General features: G+C 34.4%; 1 protein-coding gene and 2 long non-coding RNA genes across 4 annotated transcripts; all 3 read right to left on the bottom strand.

Annotated features, from left to right (window-relative positions):
- Nucleotides 1-2,562: 2,562 nt before the first annotated feature.
- On the bottom strand, nt 2,563-3,587 carry LOC131002530 (uncharacterized). The gene is made up of 2 exons (XR_009094328.1): nt 3,297-3,587; nt 2,563-3,067 (listed from the first exon to the last, which is right to left on the bottom strand). It is a non-coding gene; the product is annotated as an uncharacterized LOC131002530 (long non-coding RNA).
- Nucleotides 3,588-5,608: 2,021 nt separating this feature from the next.
- On the bottom strand, nt 5,609-8,522 carry LOC131002533 (uncharacterized). Of its 2 annotated transcripts, XR_009094331.1 has the most exons (3): nt 8,223-8,507; nt 6,488-6,566; nt 5,609-5,855 (listed from the first exon to the last, which is right to left on the bottom strand). It is a non-coding gene; the product is annotated as an uncharacterized LOC131002533 (long non-coding RNA). The 2 variants fall into 2 exon arrangements; XR_009094332.1 differs by having other exon boundaries at nt 5,609-6,566; nt 8,223-8,522.
- Nucleotides 8,523-11,558: 3,036 nt separating this feature from the next.
- LOC131002509 (laccase-14-like) lies at nt 11,559-14,100 on the bottom strand. Its single transcript, XM_057928986.1, has 6 exons — nt 13,973-14,100; nt 13,740-13,891; nt 13,425-13,669; nt 13,217-13,345; nt 11,941-12,891; nt 11,559-11,842 (listed from the first exon to the last, which is right to left on the bottom strand). Exons 1-6 carry the CDS (start codon nt 14,081-14,083, stop codon nt 11,685-11,687), a joined length of 1,746 nt encoding a protein of 581 aa, XP_057784969.1. The 5' UTR covers nt 14,084-14,100; the 3' UTR covers nt 11,559-11,684.
- Between the last annotated feature and the right edge of the window lie 13,118 nt (nt 14,101-27,218).

The raw sequence follows: 27,218 nt of genomic DNA, 5'->3' as shown, positions 1-27,218 counted from the left end.
CATTAATCCAAATACCATGTCTTTTATTAATACAAATAGTATTAATCCTTTAATATAGCATCGTTGAAATTTTCTATTAGAGTATTCCTAATCTACACTTATATAATATTTAATACAAATAACGTGTCTTGTATTAATACAAATAGTAGTATTAATCCTATAATATAGCATCGCCCAAATTTTCCATTAGATTACTCCTAATCTAAACTCATATATTAGATATATTAAATATATTTAGTGTAATATCTAATAAATTAATATACTCTTATAAATATATAATAATATGTAATTTATAAAAAATAATCTTAAAATAAAATATGTAGTGGGGATAAAATAGGCAATCTACATTTTGTGTCCAATGCATCCTATCACAAATACTCTTGTGCAACCGGTTGCACCGTGCAACTGGTTTCCAGAATGACACTACTTCATTCGGGAAATGACATTTGAACATTTCTGAATGACACTACTTCAACATACAAATGACACTTGAAGATCATAAACCAGTTGCACGGTGCAACCGATTGCACGGAAGAGTGCCTCTTTTGACATATCGTTGGACTGCATTAAATGGATTGCAACATATATATATCTGTAGCAAACACTAATTTATTTGGCTATCTCTAATTTGGAAAAATATGTCGTGCAGTAGTAAATGTGGTTAATTAATATGTATATATATATTGTAAAAAAAAAATACTACATATCATTTGATATTCTCAACTTGGGTTGGTGGACTTAATTAATGACAATATTCGATTAATTAACCACATTTACTACTGCACGACATATTTTTCCAAATTAGAGATAGCCAAATAAATTAGTGTTGGTCACAGATATATGTTGCAATCCATTTAATGCAGTCAAAGCGATATGTCTGAGTTAGTTAATTTAATGCAATTTTTATGAGGCGAGCTAATTGGACATAAATACTATTCAATGCACTTCAAGCAACGTGTGGTACTTTTTTTTTTTTTTTTGAATTAGAATTACATGAATTATCTAAATATAATCAAATAAACAACTTGTACGCAGGCGAGACCATTACATCACACAAAGGTGGGAAGATAACAGCACGCAAGCGGAACCACTACCCACACAAAAGTGGAAAAACTACACCGATCACAAACGGGATTGAACCAAAAGACCTCTTACAAAGGAGAGTCGTTGGGTGTCTCAACTTTGTCACTTGCAGCACCGTGTCGTATTAACTCAATACAACAATAAATTTAAAGGAAAATGCAGTCATTTATATAGCCTCATAATTTGATTTAAAGATAATTTAAGTCCAAATTACTAATTAAAATACATTATACAAGCATCATAAATTGTTTTGGTGACAATCTTCAATACTAAAATAGATTTCCGGCATCAAGAAGTCTTGGTTTTCTGTCGAGCACCTGGTGAGCGTGCACAGACATTAAAACATCTCCTTAATTCTTCGTGGATTTCTGTCGAACAAGTGGTGTGCACTAGAAATTCTGCTCCTACATCTCTTAGAGAAATCTTGAGGAAGAAAGGCGATGATATAGACTCGTTTACACAGGAAGAAACCAGCAGATGAAAATGGTTCGTCAAAATTTAGGAGTGAACAAAAATACCCATAATCTGAATATCTGATCTGAAATTGGAACAAATTGAAAATTAGAATTTGATTCAAATTTTTGGATGGGACGGATTAACTCTTCAAAAGTTATGGATCCTACCATTTTTTTTTATCAATTTACACATTTTCCTTAATTACCGTAGTCAAAAGTTTTGAAACAACAATAGTGAGACGGAGATAGTACTCCTTTTTTCTTAAGATCATACACAAGACAATTTAAGGATGCTCTTTAGAATCACACATTTTGGCTATTATTATTATTATTATTATTATTATTATTATTATTATTATTATTATTATTATTATTATTATTATTATTATTCCATCCGTCCCACCTTTTAGTATCCAATTGAGAGTGACACGAGTTTTAGTAAAGTGGTTGGGTGTATTATGAGTGAAATAAGGGTCACACCTTTTTTGTGAGTGTTAAAATAATTAAAGTGAAGTAAAAGTTTCACCTACCTTTACAAAAAATAGAAATAGATATCAAAATGTGGGACATCCAAAAATGAATATATGAATACTAAAAATTGGGACGAAGAGAGTATTATTATTATTATTAGTATCCAACCGTTGATTCAGAAAAGTAGGATCAAATTACTCTATTAAAAAAATAGTGTTAATAATGATAATTAATTGTATTATAAATGGAGAAAGAGACCCACCATATAATTGAAAGTTTCCAAAAATGGAAAAAGACTAATTTTTGTGAACGCTCTAAAATGATATAAAAAAAATTAATATTTTTTTTTGTAGGCGGAGCGAGTATATCTCTTAATTTTCAATTTTGATTGGTGTAAAACATATAACCAATTTAGATTATTTTTATTTATTATAGAATACTTCTTAGCTATAAAATTTTATATATAAAAATATTTTATAATTAGAAAAATAAAAGATGAAAAGCACAAAAATCTAGAAAATAAAAGAAAATATAATATAGAATAAAAAACATATAACAATAAATGCACTTCACATTTTCTTTTCTTTAGAATCATATTACAATATAACTCAAAGAGTAGGTTGAAACAAATAAACACATTCAAACCAATATATATCTATATGCAAAGAATTGGACACACAATTGTACATACATTTGCCATATAATCTTACCAGACAATGGCACCACCATCACTGTTGTTCTCAGGTCTTCTTTGACAGCAGTGGCTCCAGATGGCCGGCGTCGTCTCTCGAGGCGGAGATCTCCCGATTTCCCGACTCCAACTGAGACAGGGCTGCTTCTTCTGATCTCTGTTTCAGTAGTCGATTGAAGAGGCTTGATTTCTTCTCTAGCAATGGAGATTGGCTCATGGAAGAATCGGTTAAGCTCTGCACATGCTGTAGACATACTTGGACTGCATCGTGCACGCGAACGAAGAACCATTCTCGGCCTATTAGATCGACCACCTCGGCTCTTGTTAGAGTCAGCAGAACGTCTCGATTCGGATTGGAAACGGCTATCTGAAATATACAGGCAAAACATTTTATAAAATGGATGCATCTCAATGATCATGATATATGCTAAGGGAGCGTTTACTTTTGATGATTAGCTTTGATAAATAAAAATAGTAAGACGAATCCCTTAATTTGTATCCCATTGAAAATGTGGGATTGAAGAAATCTTAATCTTAAAGAAAAAAATACTCAATCATGCAAAGTAGACGCTCTCTAAGTTGAAGTCTTTGCTTACCTGGATGTTACGTGATCTGTATTCGTGGTACAAGTCTTTTAGAGCTTGAACAGCGCTAGAGTCTATGTAAGTGACAGCTGAAACAAAAGACCAACCGTAAATGGGGGCAAAATGATATATACTCGTTCTGAAAAACAAAACTTAAAAAATACCCACCTTTTACAAAATATACAAATTATACACATTTTAGAACTTTTTTTACCCTTATGACGAGGTCGAGTATGTCGAGTATTAGTGCATTTTAGGAGAGTGAGTTGTGAAGATTGAAAACAGAATAATGCATAATTTGTTGTGAAAATACCTTCATATGAAGGGGTGGTTGAAGAGGTGTTGTGAAAATACCTTCATTGTTGATGTGTAATTCGTTATGTGGACTCAATTAAAATGACTAAACATTATTACCTGGGGAGTTTAAGATAAAATTATGATTTGCACAAACAAGTAAAAAAAGTTTTGAGTTAAAATTGATTAGATAAGCTTCCTTCATTAATGGGCTAAAATTTCATAGTTTCATTATGCAATTGACTTGACTTAGAAAAAATGATTTTAGCTTTGAATAAAAGGGCATCTGTTAAGCTTCTTTCCTACCTTTTCGGAAAAGTAAAGGTGACATACCGAGTTTGCAACAAAAGGAGAAGCAGTCGGTGGGAAAAGGAGCGCAGCAAATCAGAGATGGAAAAGGGCGGAATCCGATGATAGCGGCTTTTCCAAGTGAATAATGCAGAATCAAAGAGAGAAAACAATGAACAAGTTGGATTCACATTCGGATTCGAAAAGAATGTTGAGATCGGACGGCTGAGAATGGAGGAGTAAAACGCGGGAGGTCACATCCTCAGAGTAGCTTTCTGCAAATGTTACTTTGTTATTGCAATTATTATTATTATTATACCAATTTTGCAAAAGCAGACTCATTCTATTCTTATTATTTTGCACCAAAATCCAGATTTTCACTTGCTTTAAAAAACCAAACATTTTCTATTCTTATTATTTTGCACCAAACTCCAGATTTTCACTTGCTTTTAATTACAAAAAAAATATTGATTTAAAAAATCAAACATTTTCACTTGCAGACTCTTCTTGCGGCGGTCAACATGATATGTATATAATTATTTGAATTCTTTCCAACAACCCCAATTTTATGTGATGAATGATTTCATACTCTTTAGCTAACTTTGGAGCATACCTCTATTTGGGTCGAGAAGTGAACGTCGTAGCTATTAACTGTCATTCGTATTTCTTATTATTCCATTTAATTAATATATAATCATTTACTGCCTAAAAGAAAATGTGATGAGTGATTTCATACCTTAGAATTATATACAAATATATTTTGATTTTTTGATAATATAATTTAAATAGATGCAATTTGTATACTGCAGTGGAAATACTAAAAATAAAATAATACACCATTTAAGAAAAACATTTCGTATTTTCCATAAACTAAAGAGTGGATTTTGAAAATAGCCACTTTAGAATTATAAATTTAAAAATTAGCCACTAAAATAATAAAAAAAAATTAAAAATTATCCGCAAATTCACAACCAGTCGAATTCACAAATAATATTAATTTTAAGATATTTAATTGTAGGGTTTTTTTAGTATATTAACTGATTAATCTATGAGGTAGATCCCGTTTTCGATGGAATGATCTTGGATGAGAATTTTTTTCTTTTTTTATATAAAAAAATTAGGTTTAATCGCATCCATTCAGATGCACAAAAAATCAAATTATATAGAAAGTTTGGTGTTTTGTAATTAAGAGACGCAATTTATTTTTTTCAAAGATAGGAGTACAGAGCCCAAAGTTTTTTTTAGAACAATAACTTTGGCCGTTTAGTAAATGTAGGACAAAATTTTTCGAATTTGTTATTGTAGAACAAATTTTCAAAATTCAGCATAAGTATGACATAGTGTACAATAAATACTGTGGAGAGTAATTCAGCCCTGACGGCAAACGGGGTATTCTCGCACTTTCTATTTATAAATTTTCATGATTAAAAGAGTAAGAATAATTCTTTATTCTCAATTTAAATAGAAGTTCTTATTTAAACTTCATATAGGGAGAGAGGCCGTGACAAATAAAATTTAAGTGTTGTACGATAAAAGTTGGAAAAATGGGAGAAAGAAATATATTGAGAGAGAAATATCTAGCCAGGTAGGGCAAATGGCAATGGAGTGAATGGACGATTTAAGTCCACGATCATCATCTGCCTTCCTCTTGTAGTATGTGTGACAACGACTGTCACACCCCAATTCTTGAAGGAATAAATATAATCGAGGTGTGAATAATTCATAGAAATAAACAAGGGAAATACCTCGTTAAAACCCAAAATAGGATAGAAAGTCGGGCTATGCCCCTTTGGATCACAAGTTTTGTTTCATGTTTCTGACAACCAACATTCATTAGCATAAAACTAGAATTTCAAATTTAAGCTCGACATGAAGTCATCTTAAGTTGAGAAAACAAAAGATGTATAAGAGTAATTGCTACAGCGGAAGTCTAACATATGAATTTTAACTCTAGCCTCAGCTCCGTCCCGTCAGCACCAGCCAGCCAACCTGAAAACATTTGAAAGTATTTTTGGGCTAAGTACTAATGTACTTAGTGGGCATGCATTTTCATAAACATTTCATATTTTCGTAAGAGCAGTTTATCCAATCATACTTGACATGACTTAGAAGGTTTTAAATTGAAAGAAGTACTTCTAAGCATGTTAAAACATTTTCTTTCATTTGTGCGCACATGTCACACTCCCTTTCTGTTACTCGCTGTGATCCCGGACCTTTTAGCCACCGACAGATCCATTTCTCCCATTGCACTTGCCCTGAGGACGTAACTCAGACAAGTTGAATTGACCTCGGGACGCTACCCAGGCAGGCCTTACATGATACATGCTCCGGAACACATCCAGCCAAGCACCCTTATAACGCCTCTTACATGAATTAGTGCCCGATGGAGATCAACCCACCGAAACAACTAACAAGTGTACACAATTCTCAAATAACGTGTTAGGCCATAAGAGAACCTCGATCAATCCATGAATTGCGAGCCTTAAACAGAGCAGAGTGCACATAAACATTTTATTGGATAAACAGTTTTCATTACATTAAATAAACAATTTGCATTTCATTGAAAACATTTAGAGCTTAATAACTCAATCATACTTTGTACATTTGGAAAGTAAGCCCACCTGGATAGGCAAAGCCTGAAGATCATACACATAAAAACCTGTCTTGGGAAAGCAGCGCTAATCCCCCTGGTCACAAAGCCTACAAGAAATTCTATCCTTAATAGGTCTCATGAAACTAATCTTAATGTATTTGTGGATGTACTAAACATACTTGATTCATCACGCCGGGTTTTCAAATTTAATAATAAAAATTGAAAACTAATTCTTGAGCTAAGGACACCAACAATATCCTTACTCGATTTTCTTTTAATAATTGAAATTATAATCAAAACCAATTAAATCATGAATGTCTTTATTGCATGATGCAAATGCAAACTTCATGTCATGCTTAATATATAAAAAGTAATCACTTAAAATATGCACATAATAATAATTAATATTAATATGAAATCATTCTTTAAAGAAATAAATAATTAAACTTTATCAGAGTCTAATTAGTAAATTTAAACCAAGTCATTTTTCTTAGTAAAAATGCAGCCCAATTTATTTAATAAGGCAGTCCACTTTGAATTAAAAAATAAAAGCCCAAGTGAGATAAAAAAATCAAAGCCCCAAACTCGTTACGCACATATACTAAATCTTTCATGAAGCATCCTTTAAAATAAACTTTGATACATAGAAAATAATTCAACAACTTGAGCACTTAAGGGGTTGTTTTGCAACAGACACCAAATCTGCCTCGGATCTCCAAATAAGGCTCCAAAAGACATTCTGGAAACTAGACATTTCAAGGATCATTCTCCAATTTGAATCGAATGAAAAACAGTTCAAACGAGCAAGATATGCCCTCTCAAAGATGGGTATTTAACAAACAAAAATATAAAAATTTCAGATTTCCAGATTACAACCAAGTCAGTGGGCTTTCTTTAAAAATTCATATCTCCCTTTACAAAACTCCACTGGGAACCCCAAGGGTCAATTCGGAAACTAGGGAGAGATCATAACACTCTCCAGTTGGATTTACTCCAAGAAAATTTATGGTTTAGAAGATATGACTGTCTAAAGTTCAGTGCACAAAAAGAGTTCAAGTTTGGCAGATTCAGAACATAAATCGGAAAAACCACTTTAGGCTTCACCAAAAATTCTAAAACTGAACAAGTAAGTTCCCAACATGTCAATGAATATTCAGTAGAAATATATTCTTGATAATCAAAGATTTAAGTCGGACTTTGAGACCTCAAAGTCGTAGGTTTGTAAAACCTACTGGATGGTACAAGGAATACGAACTAGATTTCAAGAATTTATACCGGTCGTTTCCCTTACTCAAAAATGGTGAGGCCGATGCCAAAAGAAAGATACGGGAGTCTAGAGTGACATACTCAAGTTTCAAAGGTTTTCACCGACTGAAACTTGACTTATGGCCTCCCAAAGATGGTTTACAAAAAATATATTCCAGATGGGCAGTGATGTTTAAAAATTCATAAATAAAACATGAGAGCTCTAAATATTCTTAAATTTTACCATAGTATAGAAAACATATTAAACACGATACAATTAATTTGGGAATTTTTGGGAACCGTTTGGATGGCTGGAATCGCCTTGCAATACACTGCCGGAGCAGTGTGCTTATGGCAGATTCACTGCCTTACCTCATGCACGGTTTTTCACCCAATAAACTCTACCAAAATAATCATCCAAAATCATAAAACATATCCTCACATAATATAGCACACATATGTGTAAAAATCCATGGTCTTAAAGCATTTTCTATTGAGAAAAACCAAAGAAAACTCACCCTCGAAGCACAATCTTCACTCTAACTTTACGCCCTAGGTTTCCCACGCTCTCCCTTACTTTGATACTACTCTTGGAGCTTAAAGGCTTCTATGAATTCCAACTTTGGTTGTGCAGAGAGAAGTAAGGATATAAGGGCATGACTAAAAGCTATTTTTTTTTTTTACAAAGCGTAGTGGTATGAAAACAAATTAGTGGTGGTAGGGAAAAAGATTAGTGGTAGGGAAAAGAAAATATTAGTGGTGGTAGGGAAAAAGATTAGTGGTAGGGAAAAGAAAATATTAGTGGTGGTAGGGAAAAAGATTAGTGTGGTGGAGAGCTAGGTGATTGAATAAAATAAAAAGTCTTCCGGGTTGTACTATGAAAACTGTAATAATCGTTCAGTGTTTGCTTAAATAAATAGCTCGTGTAGATGCTAAATGCTTAATATAAATAAATATGCAATGCATATAAATTTAATAACTAAATTTACAAATGTTTTTGTAAATCATTTTTGTTGGAATTAAAATAAATTCATTTTCTTTATATCCGGTGTGAATCATCCTGACTTCTAAGTTCAAAATAAATTCTAAATTTATCTTGGGTAAACGGGATATTACAACGACTTATACATAAATGCCAAATTATTTGCATAGGTATGGGTAACAAATCCTTACCAATTCAAGGACTGATACCACTTTTGCATCTCTCTCTTTTAATTCTAGGGAAAAGTAGCATATACCTCCCTATCATACACCCCCTAACACATTCAGGGGCGGAGCCAGACCCCTAAAGACAAGGGGGGCAAAATATGATTAAGAAAATTTAAAATAATTTCTATGAAAATTATTTAATAAAATCTATACCTATTATAAAAGAGCCTTGTTTTACAAAATTTAATTTGCCTATTATATCCTTCATATATGCTTAATTTAAGGTCAATTATATAATTTAATATATTATACATATAATATATCAATAAATATATTGTGGTTTATCTTTTATATTTTAATACTTATTTAAGTAGTAGTATCAATTTGGACTCTTCATCATATCAATTACTATTTTCATCATATAAGTTAATATTTTTTATTATATAATTTTAACAATTTAGAATTAAAATACAAAGGATTACATAATATACTTTTTGAGAAGTATAATTTTACAAGAATCTTTGGAATTAAAATTAATTATGTAAAGATGAAATCTATAAAATAAATATGACGACAAAATTAGGTGATGTTTAATTAATTAATTTTTTTAAATACTAAATTTAATTTTTTGTTTTAATTTTATGAGTTCTATAACATTATACTTTAAAAAAATTAACCAATAATTGGTTTAAAAGAAAAAATAAATTAAAATGATAAATATTGCTACAAAATGAAATAAAATATAAATTTACACTCATAAAAATTTATTCATTAAAATAATTCTTTTTTACGTGCAAACGCACGTCATCTCTGCTAGTATTTATAAATAGATATCTTATTTTAATGAATGAATGCAATAACAAAAATTTAAGATAAATTTTCATGATTAAAAGAGTAAGAATAATTCTTTATTCTCAATTTAAATCGAAGTTCTTATTTAAACTTCATATAGGGAGAGAGGCTGTGACAAATAAAATTTAAGTGATGTACGATAAAAGTTGGAAAAATGGGAGAAATAAATATATTGAGAGAGAAATATCTAGCTGGGTAGGGTAATTAAAGGTATGGACGATCTAAGTCCACGATCATCATCTGCCTTCCTCTTGTAGTATGTGTGACAACGACTTATACATAAATCCTCAACATACCACGTTTTTCATATCTCTCTTTTAATTCTACTACTTTCTATAAAAAGAAATACTACTAATTTTATAAACAATCAATTGAGATGTCACTACTGTTCAATTAAGCAACAACATGGATCATACCGAAAATTAATCATCATCTGCCTTCCTCTTGTAGTATGTGTGACAACAACTAATACATAAACGGTCATTAAATGCCACGTTTTTCATCTCTCTTTTAATTCTACTGTTTTCTATAAAAAGAAATCATAATTTTATAAACAATCAATTGAGATGTATACACATCACTACTGTTAAATTAAGCAACAACATGGATCATACCGAAAATTAATACTAAAATAAGAACAATTTTTAGCCTTTAGATTATCAAGATTTATGATTGATTCATCATTTTGTTAAATGAATTTAAGGTCATGTGTTCGAATCTCATAAAAAGTGAAAATTTTAATTTTTGAAATTCAAACACTTATACAGTGAATTCGAACATGTTTTACATAAAATTCAAACGTTTTCATTAGTTTGCATTTTATATTTTAAGAGGGGTTTATAGCTTAGCTCAAACCTATATACTAGCATATAGCAGTGAAGCTTTCAATAGAATATACTAGTATCTAAACTTATTCGTTGACCGTGAGTTGAGGTTATCTATTTTTTAAGGTTTTAAAGGATTTTTTTTAATGGCAAGAAGTGTATACATGTATTTTATTTTATTTAATACTCTTTACGTTCATAAAAAATAGTTTTAGTAAGAAACGACACAAGTTTTAATAAAAATTTTATTGTATTATGAATGGAAAAAATGTCTCACTTAAAAAATACTTCCTCCGTCCATGAAAGAACTTCCTATCTTTTCTTTTTGAGACGTCCACAAAAACACTTTCTACCTATTTTTTGACTATACCCCACCACTTATAATTACTTTTACTTTCACTTTTTCACAACTCTCAATATTAATTATAGTAATACCTTTTCACAACTTTCAATACACTCAACAACTTTTTCTCTATTTTTAATACACTCAATAATATTTTTCTTAAAACGCATGTCACTCCCTTCTAGGAAGTTCTTTCATGGTTTGAGGGAGTAGTATTTATAATAATAATTAATTATATTGTGAGTAGAAAATAAGGCCCATCAGGCACTATGTGATAGATATTTTTCAAAAATAGAAAGAGATTAATTTTTATGGACATTTTAAAATGACAAAAATGAACTATTTTTGTGGACGATGAGAGTATTAAATAAAAAATACATACAACTAAACACAAAATGAATGTTATTGAATAGAAAATGAATAAAATAAATAACGGTATATGCATTTTTACGATAATTAATACTCCCATCATGATGTGAAAAAAGGTAAGAGAAAAAGAAAGTGGCATTTTGCATAAAATACATATGATTGTCCAATTTTTTATATAAAATATCACATATTGTGTGGTGCATGACTGAAGTATGAGTCCCACTATAGTAAATTGTGCTATGGGTTTTGTACATTTTGTGGGGACATACTAAAATGACAAAATTAAAGAAACATTGATGGTGTACTGAAGGAAGGACTAAAAGAAATAACACTAGTTTAAATAAAAGAAACCCATGCTGGTTTTCTTATGAATCATGGTGAGCCTTGTGTAAGTAAGACTCAGTTATTTTACAATACGTGCGGATTGATATAATTAATTAATTCTAAATTGTTGAGGCTGCAGGGGGCGCTTCACAGCGGGGCATATCTGGGGGCGGAGGCAACATCTTCTCATTGGGGGCTTCCCCGTCCTTAACGATGAACGCCATCATCATTCCCCAACTGTGATGACGCTCGAAATGACAGTGCATGAACCACACTCCTGCGCGCGATAATATTAATGCAACTTTAATTACTTAATAAGCTATGAGACTCTTGCTTAACTTTAATTTATAAAGGAAAAGGAGATGGGAACTGAACCTGGATTGTTAGCCTTAAATCTGATAGCACTCCATCCATTTCTTGGAACGGCAACCATGTTCCCCAACGGCGGGTCAATGAGATTAAAGTTTGGCGGATCCGTGTTCGGGTCGAAGTTCCCGTATCCAGTTCCGACAACGTAGAAGCTGTGTCCATGTAAATGCATGGGATGATCGATTCCATCGCCATACCCATAGTCGGTGCCTTGAAGCACCATCTCGACTTCCGAGTTGTAGTCCAACATGTACACCGCCGTTCCGAAATGGGCGGGCGCCAAATTCTCCGGCTTATAACCTTGCGTGAAGTTGTATATTATTGGTGTCATCGCTGGGAAATCGGGCGTGAAAACTCCTCTGATCCCTTTGTAATAGGCCTCAAGAATATTTTGGGTTTTGGGCAACAACATGGTCACGTTGTTCATGCTGCCCAGCAGCCTGTAGGTGTACAGGCAAGAATTTGTGAGACAGGGCAACGTATTGACGGAGACAGTGACGAACATGTTGTGGGTGATGTTCATAGGAACTTTGATGGGGTAGTTGTCGTCGGCAAGGCTTCTGAGCCTGTTGCTGAAATGGGTGGAACTGGCCTCACGGAAATCGTCGAATTCAGGGAAAGACGGAAGCAGCAGTGATGAGGGCCGGGTGTAGTTACCGACGTACTCCACGATTACTGTGGTTGGGAGGTAAGTACGCCCCAAGGGGGCGCCGGCGTATACTCTGGCGGCCATGTAATAACGGCTGGGCGGCTGGTTGGCTTCCAGAAGGAAATCTATGGTCTGGCCGGGGATGATCGCGATGTGATCGGTGTTCAGCGGCTTCGTGTAGGCGCCGTCCATGCCCACCACCGTCACGTTGTGGTCCTTGATTTTGAAGAACGTAATGAAGTTCATCATTGCGTTAACCATTCTGATCAGGTAAGTCTTGCCCGGTTCCACACTCAACTTCAATGTATCTGCATTAATTGCATCAAACCAAATTAATTAGTAAAACTTTTACTCTCCATGTCCCCGTCAAGACGATACATTTGCTTTTCGGTACGAGATTTAAGAAGTTGTAGATTAGTGTTTTAAGTGTGTAATAATTAAGTGATAAAGTAGGAGAGAGAATGTAATAAATTGATAAAATAAGAAAGAGAAGATAATAAAGTGATAAAGTAGGAGATAGAAGATAATAAGAGAATACTTAATTAGTGTTAATGAAGAGTTTAAAATTTCTTATTTTTACGAAATATAGAAATGTATCAATCTTCGTTTGACTCCTACTTGTTTGGATTTTACCTTGTTTTGAGCAGGGATAGAGGTCGCCTGGTTGACCATTCACGAGGAAAGCATCAGACAATTGGGGAGCGGCTCCTGAGGCCATAAAATCCTCGTAAACTTGTTGCACATCATCATTCCACCACTCTCCTGCATGCAACATTTATTAATTATTCCGAATCTATAGAATTCCAACACAATTAATATTGGTCGAGAATTTTAATTATACCTAGTAAGATGGGAAATTCAGCATGAGGCTTAGGGAAAGGATAAGTGTGTGTCTTGGGCGGTAGAATGACGATGGCTCCATACACAGTAGCTCGAGCCCAATCGATGTGGGCGTGCCAAAACAAAGTGCCTTCTTCGTCGGAGAGCAGAACTCGTTGTCGAAAGCTTTTGCCGGGAGTAATAGGACACTGCGTCACAGCGTCGGCGCCATCTGTCCATGGATATCTCGGCATTTTTACTCCATGCCTGAAATCGATCGCCATATATATATGATGATATATGATGAGTTTGATGCAAATGCTTGAATTTGACGTACCAATGGATAGTAATATTTGCATCGGCACGATTAATAACATCGACTACCACCAATTCTCCCCTTCGAGCATATATAGTTGGCCCTGGGAACTGCCCGTTTACCGTTAGCATGCTTTTGGTGGTGCATAGCCTTGTGTGTGAAGTTCTTCTCACCTGCAAACTTACACTTCCAATTAGCTACCTTTTCTATAAATAAAAAAACAAAATCAATTAATATTATTAGAACATATATACTTCAAACTTATGATGAACTACAGCATGGACTGGAGCCATAATAATACCAAGGTAGCACAGCATGAAAACCTTGAGCTTCCTATAACAAAACATTTTTTCAGTGGTGTGCATTTATTTCCTTTTTCTTCTCTCCGTATTTATAATGTTGAATTCTATCTACTGAACATCTCCTCTCATTTATTTCTGAAATTAACCGTACGTGAGTATTTAATTCTTTCACGTGACGTGCATGACTTTTGCTTTCTATATTACTCCCTCCGTCCCGACTTTTGGTATCCAGTTGAGAACGTCATGTGTTTTAATAAAGTGATTGATGTGTTGTGAGTGGAATAAGGGTTCACATTTTATGTGAAAGTTAAAATAATTAAAGTGGAGTAAGGGCTTCACCTACTTTTACTAAAAATAGAAATGGATAACAAAATGTGGGACGGCCAAAAAAGGAAAGTTGGATACTAAAAGTTGGGACGAAGGGAGTATATTGGACATGATATAATTAGTAATTTGGAAATACTTGATCCAACTACAAGAAGAGATGGTTAAAAATTTGATCAAGTGCATGCAGAAGAGCTAGACATCTCATTACAAGACTCTTCTAGTTGTAATTATAAAAGTTACTCCCTCTTTTCTCCATCCACGAAAAAATTGTCGCTTCTATTTATAAATGTTTCACACGATTCTACTCACATTTAAAATAGAATCTTACTCATTTACTAATTTCATTCACATTTTATTAAAACGCGTATCATTCACAATGTCACGAGTTTTTGTAAATGGAATGATCGTAGTTTTTTTTACAATTAAATCTTTACTCATTGATTAGTTTTTCTAAGTAAAACACGTTTCATTCACATTATAATTAGTTTTTTCTTGATTTTAAGATGTCTTTGATTAGAAACATGGAAAAAGCAAAATAACAATGGAGAAGTAAGGAAGCCATTGATGACAAGCAGAGTAGGTTGTGTATTGGATCTAAATTTTTTTTGATATCATTAAGGAAGACAAGTTACAGTATATATATTCCTTCAAGGCAGTGGCGGAGCCAGGAATTAATTTGGGAGGGGGCTGAACTTACCGCCCCCGAGAAATTTTTTTTGGACATTCCGTATATTTAAGGCATTATTTTATTAAAAGACAAGCATAATAGTAATAATAAATAACAACATTTTCATAGATTATATAATTTAAATATATAACAAATTAGTTTCAATACATTACAAATTTTTTTGGGACATTTTGTATTTTTAAAGCATTTTTTATTAAAAGACGAGCATAATAGTAATTATAAAGAATAACATTTTCATATACTATATAATTTTAATATATTACAAATTAATTTCAATACATTACAAACTATTTTTTTTTTTGTCATTTCGTACAGTTTAGGCATTTTTTATTAATAGACAAGCATAATAACAATAATAACAAACAATATATTCATAAATTATATATTTTCAATAAATTACAAGCTAGAATCAATAATAATAAAAGACAAGCATAATAGTCATAATAATGTATAATATTTTTATAGATTATATAGTTTTAAATAACACAATTATCCTTAAATTAATTATAAATGGAAGAATATAACAAGCTAATCAACTTTTGTAAAACAAATTTCTTTTATAATATAAACATATATATATATATAGGGAGAGATTCAAATAAGAACCACTAATAAAATAAGAACGGAGAACCATTTTAAGCCATTCGATCATCAAGATCTACGGTGGATGCATCATCTTGGTGGATGGATGCAGGTGCTGGGTTCGAATCCTGAAGGGAGCAAAAAAATTATTTTTTTCGGATGCATTAAATTTAATAGCGGATGCATTAATTTGTATAGCAGATGCAGTAATTTTATTGGTTCTTATGTTCTCACGATAATTGTGGTTCTCACTAGGGAGAGGTTCAGGAAAGAACCATAAATAAAAGAAGACCGGAGAACCATTTTCAGCCATTCGATCATCAAGATCTACGGTGGATGCATCATCTTGTTGGATGAATGCAGATCATGGGTTCGAATCCTGAAGGGAGCATTTTTATTTTATTTTTTTGAGTGCATTAATTTTAACAGCGGATGCATTAATTTTTACAGTGAATGCATTAGATTTGATGGTTCTCCCGTTCTCACAAATAATGTAGTTCTCTCTAGAACCACACCCTATATATATATATATATATATATATATATATATATATATATAGGAATGGGATCATGTAGTATCCAATGCTTATAATAGATCCATAGGTCCAAATCTTGACCACACATTTATGACATGTGGCGCATCAAGATGGTGACACGTGGCAAGGAACTTCCAAGCATTTCAAGGCAAAATCTGGAGGGGTAAAATTGGAATGTAATTTTTGAAATTAAAAATTTAAAAAAAATATATATATTTTTTAAATTTTCTCAAAATAGATATATTTTAGATGCATAAAGTCTCACACGAAGATGCATAAAGTTTTCATATGAAATGCATAACTTTGAACAGAAAAATGCATTTGATTTTACAATTTTGTTATTTTCACCACCCCACCTCATACCACCCCCCAATACACCCCACACCACCCCCCAACCCTCCCCATTACCACCCCCCAAAAATAGGCATGTTTCACATGCATATAAAATCAAACAAAAATGCATAAAGTTTTCACATAAAAATGCATTAAATTATACAAAAAATGCATTTCATTTTAATAAATCTGGTAGTTTCGCCACCCCCACCCCTGCCCCACCCCCACCCCCTCTCCCCCCCCCCCAATTTTTTTTTTTTCAAAAACTGATTTTCTGATTGCTGACCCAACCCCACCCCCCCCCCCCCAAAAAAAAAAACTTATTTATAGTTAATGTTTTATGCATTTTCATGTAATAATATATGCATTTTATTATTCTTGATTATTGTTCGCTATTATTTTCACCACGCCGCAAGTATACGGTGTAGTTGCAATATAAGGGAAGCAAGGTCGTATTCCACAAGGATTGGTGAATTTAAACTTCTAAATACTATTAATAAGTTGTTTTCAATCTATTTAGACAACCAAAGATGAAGAGATATTGAGAACTAAAACAAAGCTAAATAAGCAAATAAATAAAATAACAACAAGATAAACTTAGTTAATAAATTGGGGAATGACTCGAAGGAAAGTTATCCTAGGGACTAGATTTCGATGGATCGTAATGAACTTCAATCTAAAGCAATATTAATCTTGATATGGCCTACTTATCTAGGGCGATCTCCCCACTAGTTTTAGCCCCCTCCCGGACGACTAAAACAGTAGATTACGGGTCATAATTGCCGTCCCCGGTCAATTTCTAACCTATAACTCCCAAGAGCACAAAAGATCAACAAGCCCTCACCCACCTCTCAACCTCCCGGTTTATTGAGATGATATGTATCAAACTCCTAATCTATTGTAATTATCCTCTCCCGATTCAAATCACAAATTAGAAATGCACAAAAGGTGGCCAACCAATCATACAAGAGATAAATCTAGGACTTGAAAAGATAACAATAAGCACAATCAAGATATATATTGAACAAAGAAATCAATCCATTACAAATCCATCTAATCTAATCCCTAAGATAAGAGATTTTAGCCAAGCATATTCATAATAAAAGCAAATCTCAAGTCATAAGAAAACATAAATAAAGATATAGAGAGATAGAGATTCATAGACAAATCCTATAATCTTGATCTTCAATCATGTAGTCTTGATGAGCTCCTTTCCAAGTCTTCCCCTTCTTTATTTGATTTTGGTGTTGTTTTTGTGTGTGGAAGAGAGAAAAAATGGTAGAGAATGGAGGCTAGGGTTTGGAATTGGAGAGAATTGGGGAAGATGGAGTGGGTGTGTGATGTTGGGGATGATGAATAATGTGAGGAAAAGGGGAAAAATGGGGGTTAAGGGCTGAAAAACGCGACTGGGGCCCACTTGGGGATGCTCCGCTCTTTTCCCGCGGTCACGGCCCGCGTCCGCGGCCTTCAAACGTGGGGAAGAGTCAGGGGACCCGCGGTCCCACCCCGCGGCCGCGGGTGGTGACCGCGGGTGTCTCCTGAGTCGGGGGCAGCTGACCCGCGGTCCCACCCCGCGGCCGCGGGTGGTGACCGCGGGCTACTGGGCGTATTGCGCAGGCCGCTCGTTTTGCTCCGTTCTCCCTCGTCCGGACTCGGATTTGGTCGCCGTTTGCGCTCACGGATTCCTCTCGAGACGTAATTCAATCTCATATCTTCAAAATCCTCCAATTAATCCTTGATGTTTCCTGAAATTACTCCAAAACTACACAAAGATATCAAATCTTCATAAAACTAAATATTCGGGCACAAACAAGCATTCACAAGCAAAACATGAAGGGAAATGACAACAAAACATGTGGAATTGAGGTACGAAAACCATGTTTGTCAACCCCCCCAAACTTAAAGTGTTGTTTGTCCCCAAACGACGAAGAGAAGAGAAATAAAAGTAAACAAACATGTAAGCATGAATTGGTGTCATTTCAAGGGCTTCAATAATTTTTCAAAAAATCTTTAAAAAGTGTATCACAAGTAGAAATGCATTCCAAGAAATCACAAGTGATGAAGAGTTCAATATTATGGCCTCCAAGCTTGAATCCTCACAAATGTGGATGTTTCAATGATGCACTCAACTCTCAAGTGTTTAGATTGGACGTGTTTGCACTCAAATTGAACCATGTATGCAATCTACCATAGGCTTGCCATTTATCCTAACTCTCTATACTTCAATGTGTTATAAATAATGATCAACAAGGGCTTTCATAAGGTTGTAATGAGGGCTCTTTGGTGAGGTGAGGTGTTTTTAGGCAAATGACTCATATCCCACAATCTAACAATCACAATGAACAAGTCAAATTCACCATTTCTCTTTTTTAATCAATCAAAAACCAATATCCCCACATTTCTTCTTTTCACCCTTAGTGATACTTATCATGATATGATTCAAAAGGCAAATCACTCCCCTTTATGCTCTTTTATTCACATTCATTTTTATTTTTTTTTCTTTTTTTTTTTCTTTTTCTTTTTAAGCTCAAAGGGAACTAGTGATTTTCACTCAATCAAAGCTTGATAAGCAATTTCAATCATTTCCCAAACATTTTTATCAAAGTAACCACTAACAATCTAAGTTCTACCCATCATTGGTTAATTCAAAGAAATGCTACAAGGCATAAAGAGGGTAAACTAGGATCATATGAGAATTTGGACACAATTTAAGTCAAGTGGCTAACAAGGATGGCCTTAAATCACTTCAATATTAACAACACATCTACTTTTATTTTCAAGAGAGGACTCATGGCAAGTTCTAGAGATCAACACACATGCTCAAATGATTTACACTCAAGAACAAAATGAGATTGTAAATGTATGACAATCAAGGGCTCAATTCTCACAAGCTCATTTTCGTTTTCAAGTTCTTGGAGGTACAACATTTAGCTCATTTGTCACAAGTTCAAACTCTACATGCAAAATCAACAAGTGAAACACAACAAATTCTTTTCAAAAACAACATTCATATCATAAGCCCAACACACATTTCATCCAACTCATGTTTTTCAACAATCAAGCTCAAAAATAAAAGACAAGGAAAAGCTCAAAAACATAGACAAAACTAATTATTGTAAAATAACTAAACTAAAGTAACTAAACAAGAAAAAAAATAAATAAATAAACAACGGATAAATGAGATAAGTAACCCGTCTTCACCCTCCCCCCAAACTTATTTCACACAAAGGAGAAATAAATTTGGACGAAGAAGAAGAAAATGGCTACTTGTCTCGTACTCACAAGGAAGGTGGAGGCTTAGGCGGTGGCCATTTCTCATCAAATTTGTATGCTCCATCCACCGCGACCCAAAAATATGGTGGCTTTGCAATTCTTGAGACATCACGGGCGTCATGGTAATCTCGTTCACCATCTAAAGTACCACAACACTCAAACAATTCCTTATTAGATAAATCAAAATGAAAATCAAAAGATGAAGATAAATAAAAGTGAAAGAAGCAAGCCTTCATAGAATCGCCCGTGTCGAGGTAAGGATCGACAAAATTTTTGACTTTGCTTTCTTTAAAGCTTGTGAAATCTTCATCTTTTTGGAATTGAAGAGGTTGTGTCGGAAAAGTTGGGCTCTCGACTTCAAGGGGTTTGGAGAATTGATCCTCATCTTCTTCATACTTTTCTTCAACTTCTTGAGGCTCTTCACTTAGCATTGGCATTGGTTCCTCATACAAGGTTCCATTTTGAAGGCTAATGGTCATACACAAATCATCAATTCGCTTTTGATTTTCCATAGTGGTAGCCAAAGACCTTCTTTGCTCTTCTAGCATAACCTCCGATTTTGCTAGACTTTTTTCTATCCAAGCTTGTGTAGCTATGAAGCATTGTAGAAGATCGTCTCTAACGTTCGGTTTCTCCTCTTGATAGTACCATTTTCCCCCTTGAAAGCCTTCTTGAGTGAAATAAGAATTTTCATAATTCCAACTATTGAAATGGTCTTCATACTCCGAAGGTGATTTCCACTCCATGGCATTGCACCCCATGTAATAATACCCACCATAAGAAGGTGTTGGTTGGAAGGCTTCTTGGATCAATGGTTGCCTACAATTTCTTTTGGCTTCTAAAACACGCAACTTAAGTTGCATCAACGCCAATTGTAGTTGGAGTTGCTCAACCAACTCATTCCTTCCATCATCCATTTTTGGTGCCGCTTTCACGGTTGTGGAGCAATTTTCTCTAACAAAAATAAATAAACATATAAATAAACAAACATAAAAACAATATCTAAATTAGATAAAAACAACTTTTCACAATATCAAAAGTAAAAACTCAACCAATCCCCGGCAACGGCGCCAAAAACTTGTTCGCTATTATTTTCACCACGCCGCAAGTATACGGTGTAGTTGCAATATAAGGGAAGCAAGGTCGTATTCCACAAGGATTGGTGAATTTAAACTTCTAAATACTATTAATAAGTTGTTTTCAATCTATTTAGACAACCAAAGATGAAGAGATATTGAGAACTAAAACAAAGCTAAATAAGCAAATAAATAAAATAACAACAAGATAAACTTAGTTAATAAATTGGGGAATGACTCGAAGGAAAGTTATCCTAGGGACTAGATTTCGATGGATCGTAATGAACTTCAATCTAAAGCAATATTAATCTTGATATGGCCTACTTATCTAGGGCGATCTCCCCACTAGTTTTAGCCCCCTCCCGGACGACTAAAACAGTAGATTACGGGTCATAATTGCCGTCCCCGGTCAATTTCTAACCTATAACTCCCAAGAGCACAAAAGATCAACAAGCCCTCACCCACCTCTCAACCTCCCGGTTTATTGAGATGATATGTATCAAACTCCTAATCTATTGTAATTATCCTCTCCCGATTCAAATCACAAATTAGAAATGCACAAAAGGTGGTCAACCAATCATACAAGAGATAAATCTAGGACTTGAAAAGATAACAATAAGCACAATCAAGATATATATTGAACAAAGAAATCAATCCATTACAAATCCATCTAATCTAATCCCTAAGATAAGAGATTTTAGCCATGCATATTCATAATAAAAGCAAATCTCAAGTCATAAGAAAACATAAATAAAGATATAGAGAGATAGAGATTCATAGACAAATCCTATAATCTTGATCTTCAATCATGTAGTCTTGATGAGCTCCTTTCCAAGTCTTCCCCTTCTTTATTTGATTTTGGTGTTGTTTTTGTGTGTGGAAGAGAGAAAAAATGGTAGAGAATGGAGGCTAGGGTTTGGAATTGGAGAGAATTGGGGAAGATGGAGTGGGTGTGTGATGTTGGGGATGATGAATAATGTGAGGAAAAGGGGAAAAATGGGGGTTAAGGGCTGAAAAACGCGACTGGGGCCCACTTGGGGATGCTCCGCTCTTTTCCCGCGGTCACGGCCCGCGTCCGCGGCCTTCAAACGTGGGGAAGAGTCAGGGGACCCGCGGTCCCACCCCGCGGCCGCGGGTGGTGACCGCGGGTGTCTCCTGAGTCGGGGGCAGCTGACCCGCGGTCCCACCCCGCGGCCGCGGGTGGTGACCGCGGGCTACTGGGCGTATTGCGCAGGCCGCTCGTTTTGCTCCGTTCTCCCTCGTCCGGACTCGGATTTGGTCGCCGTTTGCGCTCACGGATTCCTCTCGAGACGTACTTCAATCTCATATCTTCAAAATCCTCCAATTAATCCTTGATGTTTCCTGAAATTACTCCAAAACTACACAAAGATATCAAATCTTCATAAAACTAAATATTCGGGCACAAACAAGCATTCACAAGCAAAACATGAAGGGAAATGACAACAAAACATGTGGAATTGAGGTACGAAAACCATGTTTGTCAATTATGCATTCTTCTTTTTTATCTACACACATTTTATAATATTTTATTTTAGGGTATAGGGTTAGGGTTTAGTGTTTAGGTTTTTAGTGTTTAGGGTTTAGTTTTTAGGGTTTAGTGTGTAATGTTTTAGTGTTTAGGGTTTAGTTTTTAGGGTTTAGGGTATAGGGTTTAGTGTTTAGGATTTAGTGTTTAGGTTTTTAGTGTTTAGGATTTAGTGTTTTGGGTTTAGGGTTTAGGGTTTAGGGTTTAGTGTTTAGTGTTTAGTGTTTAGGGTTTAGGGTTTAGGGTTTAGTTTTTAGGGTTTAGTGTTTAGGGTTTAGTATGTAGTGTTTTAGTGTTTAGTATTTATTTTAGGGTTTGAGTTTTAGTATTTAGGGTTTAATGATGTTTAGATTTTACTGTTTTAGTGTTTAGGGTTTAGTTTTTAGGTTTTAGTGTGTAGTGTTTTAGTGTATATAGGTTTTAGTGTTTAGTATTTATTTTAGGGTTTTGGTTTTAGTGTTTAGGGTTTAATGATGTTTAGAGTTTAGTGTTTTAGTATTTAGGGTTTAGTTTTTAGGTTTTAGTGTGTAGTTTTTAGTGTATATAGGTTTTAGTGTTTAGTATTTATTTTAGGGTGTATTTGCAAAAATAATTATTTGTAGTTAATGTTTTATGCATTTTCATGTAATAATATATGCATATCAGTGTATGAAATTATGCATCCCCAAAAATTAAAAAAAAATTGAAAAATTTTTTTTTTTTGGGGGGGCGGGTGGGTGGTCGGTGGTTGGGGTGGGGGTGGGTCAGTGGTCGAAAATCAATTTTTGAAAAAATAAATAAAAATTTGGGAGAGGGGGGTGGGTGGTGGGTGGGGGGTGGGGGTGGGGCAGGGGTGGGTCAGCAATCAGAAAATCAGTTTTTGAAAAAAAAATTGGGGGGGGGGGGGGGGGAGGCGGGTGGGGTGGGGGGTGGGGCGTGGGTGGGGTGCGGTGGGGGTGGGGCAGGGGTGGGGTGGGGTTCAGGGGTGTGAGGGGGTGGGGTGGGGTGAAATCTTATGCATTTTTATATGAAACTTTATGCATTTTTATATGAACCTTCATGCATTTTCGTATTAAACTTTATGCATCTAAAATATATCTATTTTGAGAAAATCTAATTTTTTTTTAGTTATTAAATCCGAAAATTACATTTTAATTTTACGTCTCTCCAGATTTTGCCTTGAAATGCTTGGAAGCTTCTTGCCACGTGTCACCATTTTGATGCGCCACATGTCATAAATGTGTGGTCTAGATTTGGATCTACGGATCTATTATAAGCTTGGATACTACCGGAATATAATTGGAATATAATTTTTGGAATTAATAATTTAAAAAAAATTAAATTTTCACAAAATAAATATATTTTAGATGTATAAAATCTCACACGAAAATGCATAAAGTTTTCACATGATTTATTAAAATGAAATGCATTTTTTGTATAATTTAATGCATTTTTATGTAAAAACTTTATGCATTTTTGCTTGATTTTATATGCATGTGAAACATGCCTATTTTTGGGGGGGTGGTAATGGGGAGGGTTGGGGGGTGGTGTGGGGTGGGTTTGGGGGTGGTATAGGGTGGGGTGGTGAAAATACCAAAACTGTAAAAATCAAATGCATTTTTCTATTCAAAGTTATGCATTTCATGTGAAAACTTTATGCATTTTCGTGTAAGACTTTATGCATCTAAAATATATCTATTTTGTGAAAATCTAAAAAAATATATATTTTTTAATTTTTAATTTCGAAAATTAAATTCCAATTTTACCCCTCTCCAGATTTTACCTTGAAATGCTTGGAAGCTCCTTGCCACGTGTCACCATCTTGATGCGCCACATGTTATAAACTTTCTATTTCAGCAGATGCGCCACATGTTATAAATGTGTGGTCAAGAATGGGATCTAGGGATCTATTATAAGCTTGGATACTACAGGAACCCAACCCTATATATATATATTATTATAAAAAACTCAAAATTTGGGAGGGGGCTTCAGCCCCCCTGGCTACGCCCCTGCTTCAAGGAACATACTAGAACACCACCAACAACAAACCCTAAAAGCACTAATCCAACATGTATATAACAGCTACACTTGAACTTTATCCAACAATATCACGTGCTCTCTTCCATGCAAATAGCCTTGGACTTTAGCTTCTTCATGCTGAGATGTAACATGTTGAGTTGGCAAGTAATCTGACGTGGAGGTCACCTTAGACATTAACAGTCTTATCTCTATCTTAATAATAAATTCGATTTTAATTAACATATGGCTTGTCTATGTCACAATAATAAATAAATATTAATGTAATGAATAAAATATGGCAGAATTCCTAATACATTTTAAAATAAATATATACTCGATCAATCAAAACATAACCAACATAAAACATTTTATTATATTTAAAATAGTTGAATATTAATTATTATCTATTTTACAAATTGTATAGCTCTTAATTAAAATAGTCCATATATATATATGGGGCATGTGAACCGTGGGGACGCTACTTCTTTCCCAATTTTGGTGTCTTATGATCAATTTCTTTTAGTTTTTAATTATTTTTTGTTCAATTTCAATTATTTACGATTTGACCTATCAGTCAAGAGTTCATCTGACGGGTGGATGGCTAGATCATCTAGCCACTCGGGCAGTCAGATCGTTCTCTTTTTCAAATTTTTCTTACACATTTATGATTGATAGCTGTCAAATCGGTCAAATGTGTAAGACTTTCACAAAAAATAAAGCAAAACCACCAACATTAGACGTATTTAAAGAATACGGCATAAGAAACTTGTATTTATGAAAGATGACATTTTTTATACAATAGAGCATTTTAAATTTCCACTCTTACCTGATGTTGGAATATAAAAATAAACTTGATTTTTTTAAGTGAAGACATTTGTATTAGAAATATCTAGAATGAAGATATTTGTATTAGAAATATCTAGAATCAAGATATTTTAAGAAGAAAAAGAAAGAAAGAAAAATTAATATAGAGAATTCTAGAAAAAGTGACTAAGTGAAGATATTTTGTAATAGTAAAATAAGTATAAAAATCTAGATAAAAATCAAGAGAATTCTAGAATTCTCACTTGACTACTATATATATGTGGAGGTTGTATCAATTGTTTAGAATGAAGTGAATTGAAGAAAAATTGTGTTAGTAAACTACAATCCTTCCACTCAAATTTCTAAGCACACACACGTCCACAACCAATTTCTCTAAATTTCCTCCTACCAATTAAATAAATTCTCCATTATATATACTTATATTCCAACAAAGTGGTATCCGAGCCATAAAATCCTACCTGTGGAATGGCCAACCTACAATTGTTTCAAGTCCCCATGCTCAACAAGAGCAACTTCGACAATTGGAGCATCAAGATGAAGGCGCTATTGGGAGCCCACGACATTTGGGAGATTGTGGAGAACGGCTACGAAGAGCCGCAGGACGAGGCCACACTATCCCAACAAAAAAAAGATAGATTGCGAGAAACGAGAAAGAGAGACAAGAAGGCTCTCTGTCTCATTTATCAAGCACTAGGGGACGACGATTTCGAGAAGATCTCGAATGCGAGTACCGCCAAAGAAGCGTGGGAGAAGCTCCAGAACGCGTGCAAAGGAGCGGAGCAAGTAAAAAAGGTACGACTTCAAACTTTAAGAGGAGAGTTTGAGTCTTTACATATGAAAGAGCCTGAATCGATTTCGGATTATTTTTCAAGAGTATTGGCGGTGTCTAATCAAATGAAAAGAAATGGTAAAAAATTGGAGGATGTAAGAATTATGGAGAAAATATTACGATCACTAACCCCAAAGTTTGAGCACATTGTGGTAACGATTGAAGAAACTAAAAATTTGGAGGAGATGACAATCGATCTCTTGTTGGGGTCGTTGCAAGCATATGAGGAGAAGCAAAAGAAAAAGCAAGAGATTTCAGAGCAACTTTTAAAAATGCAAGTAAGCTCAAAAGATAAAGAAGAAGGTCCGAGCAATGGTCGTGAACAATTCGGGAGAGGACATGGCCAAGGACAAGATCGAGGCAGAGGCTGTGGACGTGGACGTGGACGAGGACGAAAGAAATGAGTTCACAAGTGGTCGAGGGAGGAGCAATCCGCAGTCGAGGTACGATAAATTTTCAATAAAATGTTATAATTGCCATAAATTTGGGCACTATGCTTTCGAGTGCAGAAGTGAAAAAGTAAGGATTGAAGAAAAGACCAATTATGCTGAAAATACAAGTCAAGAAATTGGTAGTGTGCTTCTGGCATATAAAGGAGAAGCTGGAAGACAAGATGACACGTGGTACCTCGACACCGGTGCACGCAACCACATGTGCGGAAAGAGAAGCATGTTCGTGGAGCTTGATGAGTCGGTAAGTGGCAACGTCTCCTTTAGTGATGAATCTAAAATTCAAGTTAAAGGAAAAGGAAAAATTTTAATTCGCTTGAAGAATGGAAATCATGAATTTATTTCCAACGTTTATTACGTGCCCAATATGAAAAATAATATCTTGAGTTTGGGACAACTCTTAGAGAAAGGTTATGATATTCACATGAGAGATTATAACCTTTCAATAAGAGATGGTAAAAATAATCTTATTGCTAAGGTGCCAATGTCTAAAAATAGAATGTTCTTATTAAATATTCGAAATGACATGGCAAAATGCCTGAAAGCGTGTTACCAAGATAAGTCTTGGTTGTGGCATCTTCGGTTTGGGCACTTGAATTTTGGTGGTTTGGAGTTGCTATCAAAGAAAGAGATGGTGAGAGGCCCACCATCCATCAAACATCCCGATCAACTCTGTGAAGGTTGTCTACTCGGGAAGCAGTTTAGAAAACCATTCCCAAAGGAGTCAAGCTCAAGA

Source organism: Salvia miltiorrhiza, unplaced genomic scaffold (genome assembly GCF_028751815.1).
Source record: "Salvia miltiorrhiza cultivar Shanhuang (shh) unplaced genomic scaffold, IMPLAD_Smil_shh fragScaff_scaffold_143_1, whole genome shotgun sequence".
Taxonomy (NCBI): Eukaryota; Viridiplantae; Streptophyta; class Magnoliopsida; order Lamiales; family Lamiaceae; genus Salvia; species Salvia miltiorrhiza.
This window is presented reverse-complemented; position numbering and strand designations above follow the sequence as displayed.

What these genes read in the sequence shown, in the direction of transcription:
- LOC131002509 (XM_057928986.1), bottom strand. Translation starts at nt 14,083, where the DNA reads ATGCACACCACTGAAAAAATGTTTTGTTATAGGAAGCTCAAGGTTTTC. An exon ending in GCAAATATTACTATCCATTG is followed by an intron (nt 13,670 to 13,739) that starts GTACGTCAAATT and finishes GATCGATTTCAG; the next exon opens with GCATGGAGTAAAAATGCCGA. An exon ending in CTATCCCTGCTCAAAACAAG is followed by an intron (nt 12,892 to 13,216) that starts GTAAAATCCAAA and finishes CAATTAATGCAG; the next exon opens with ATACATTGAAGTTGAGTGTG.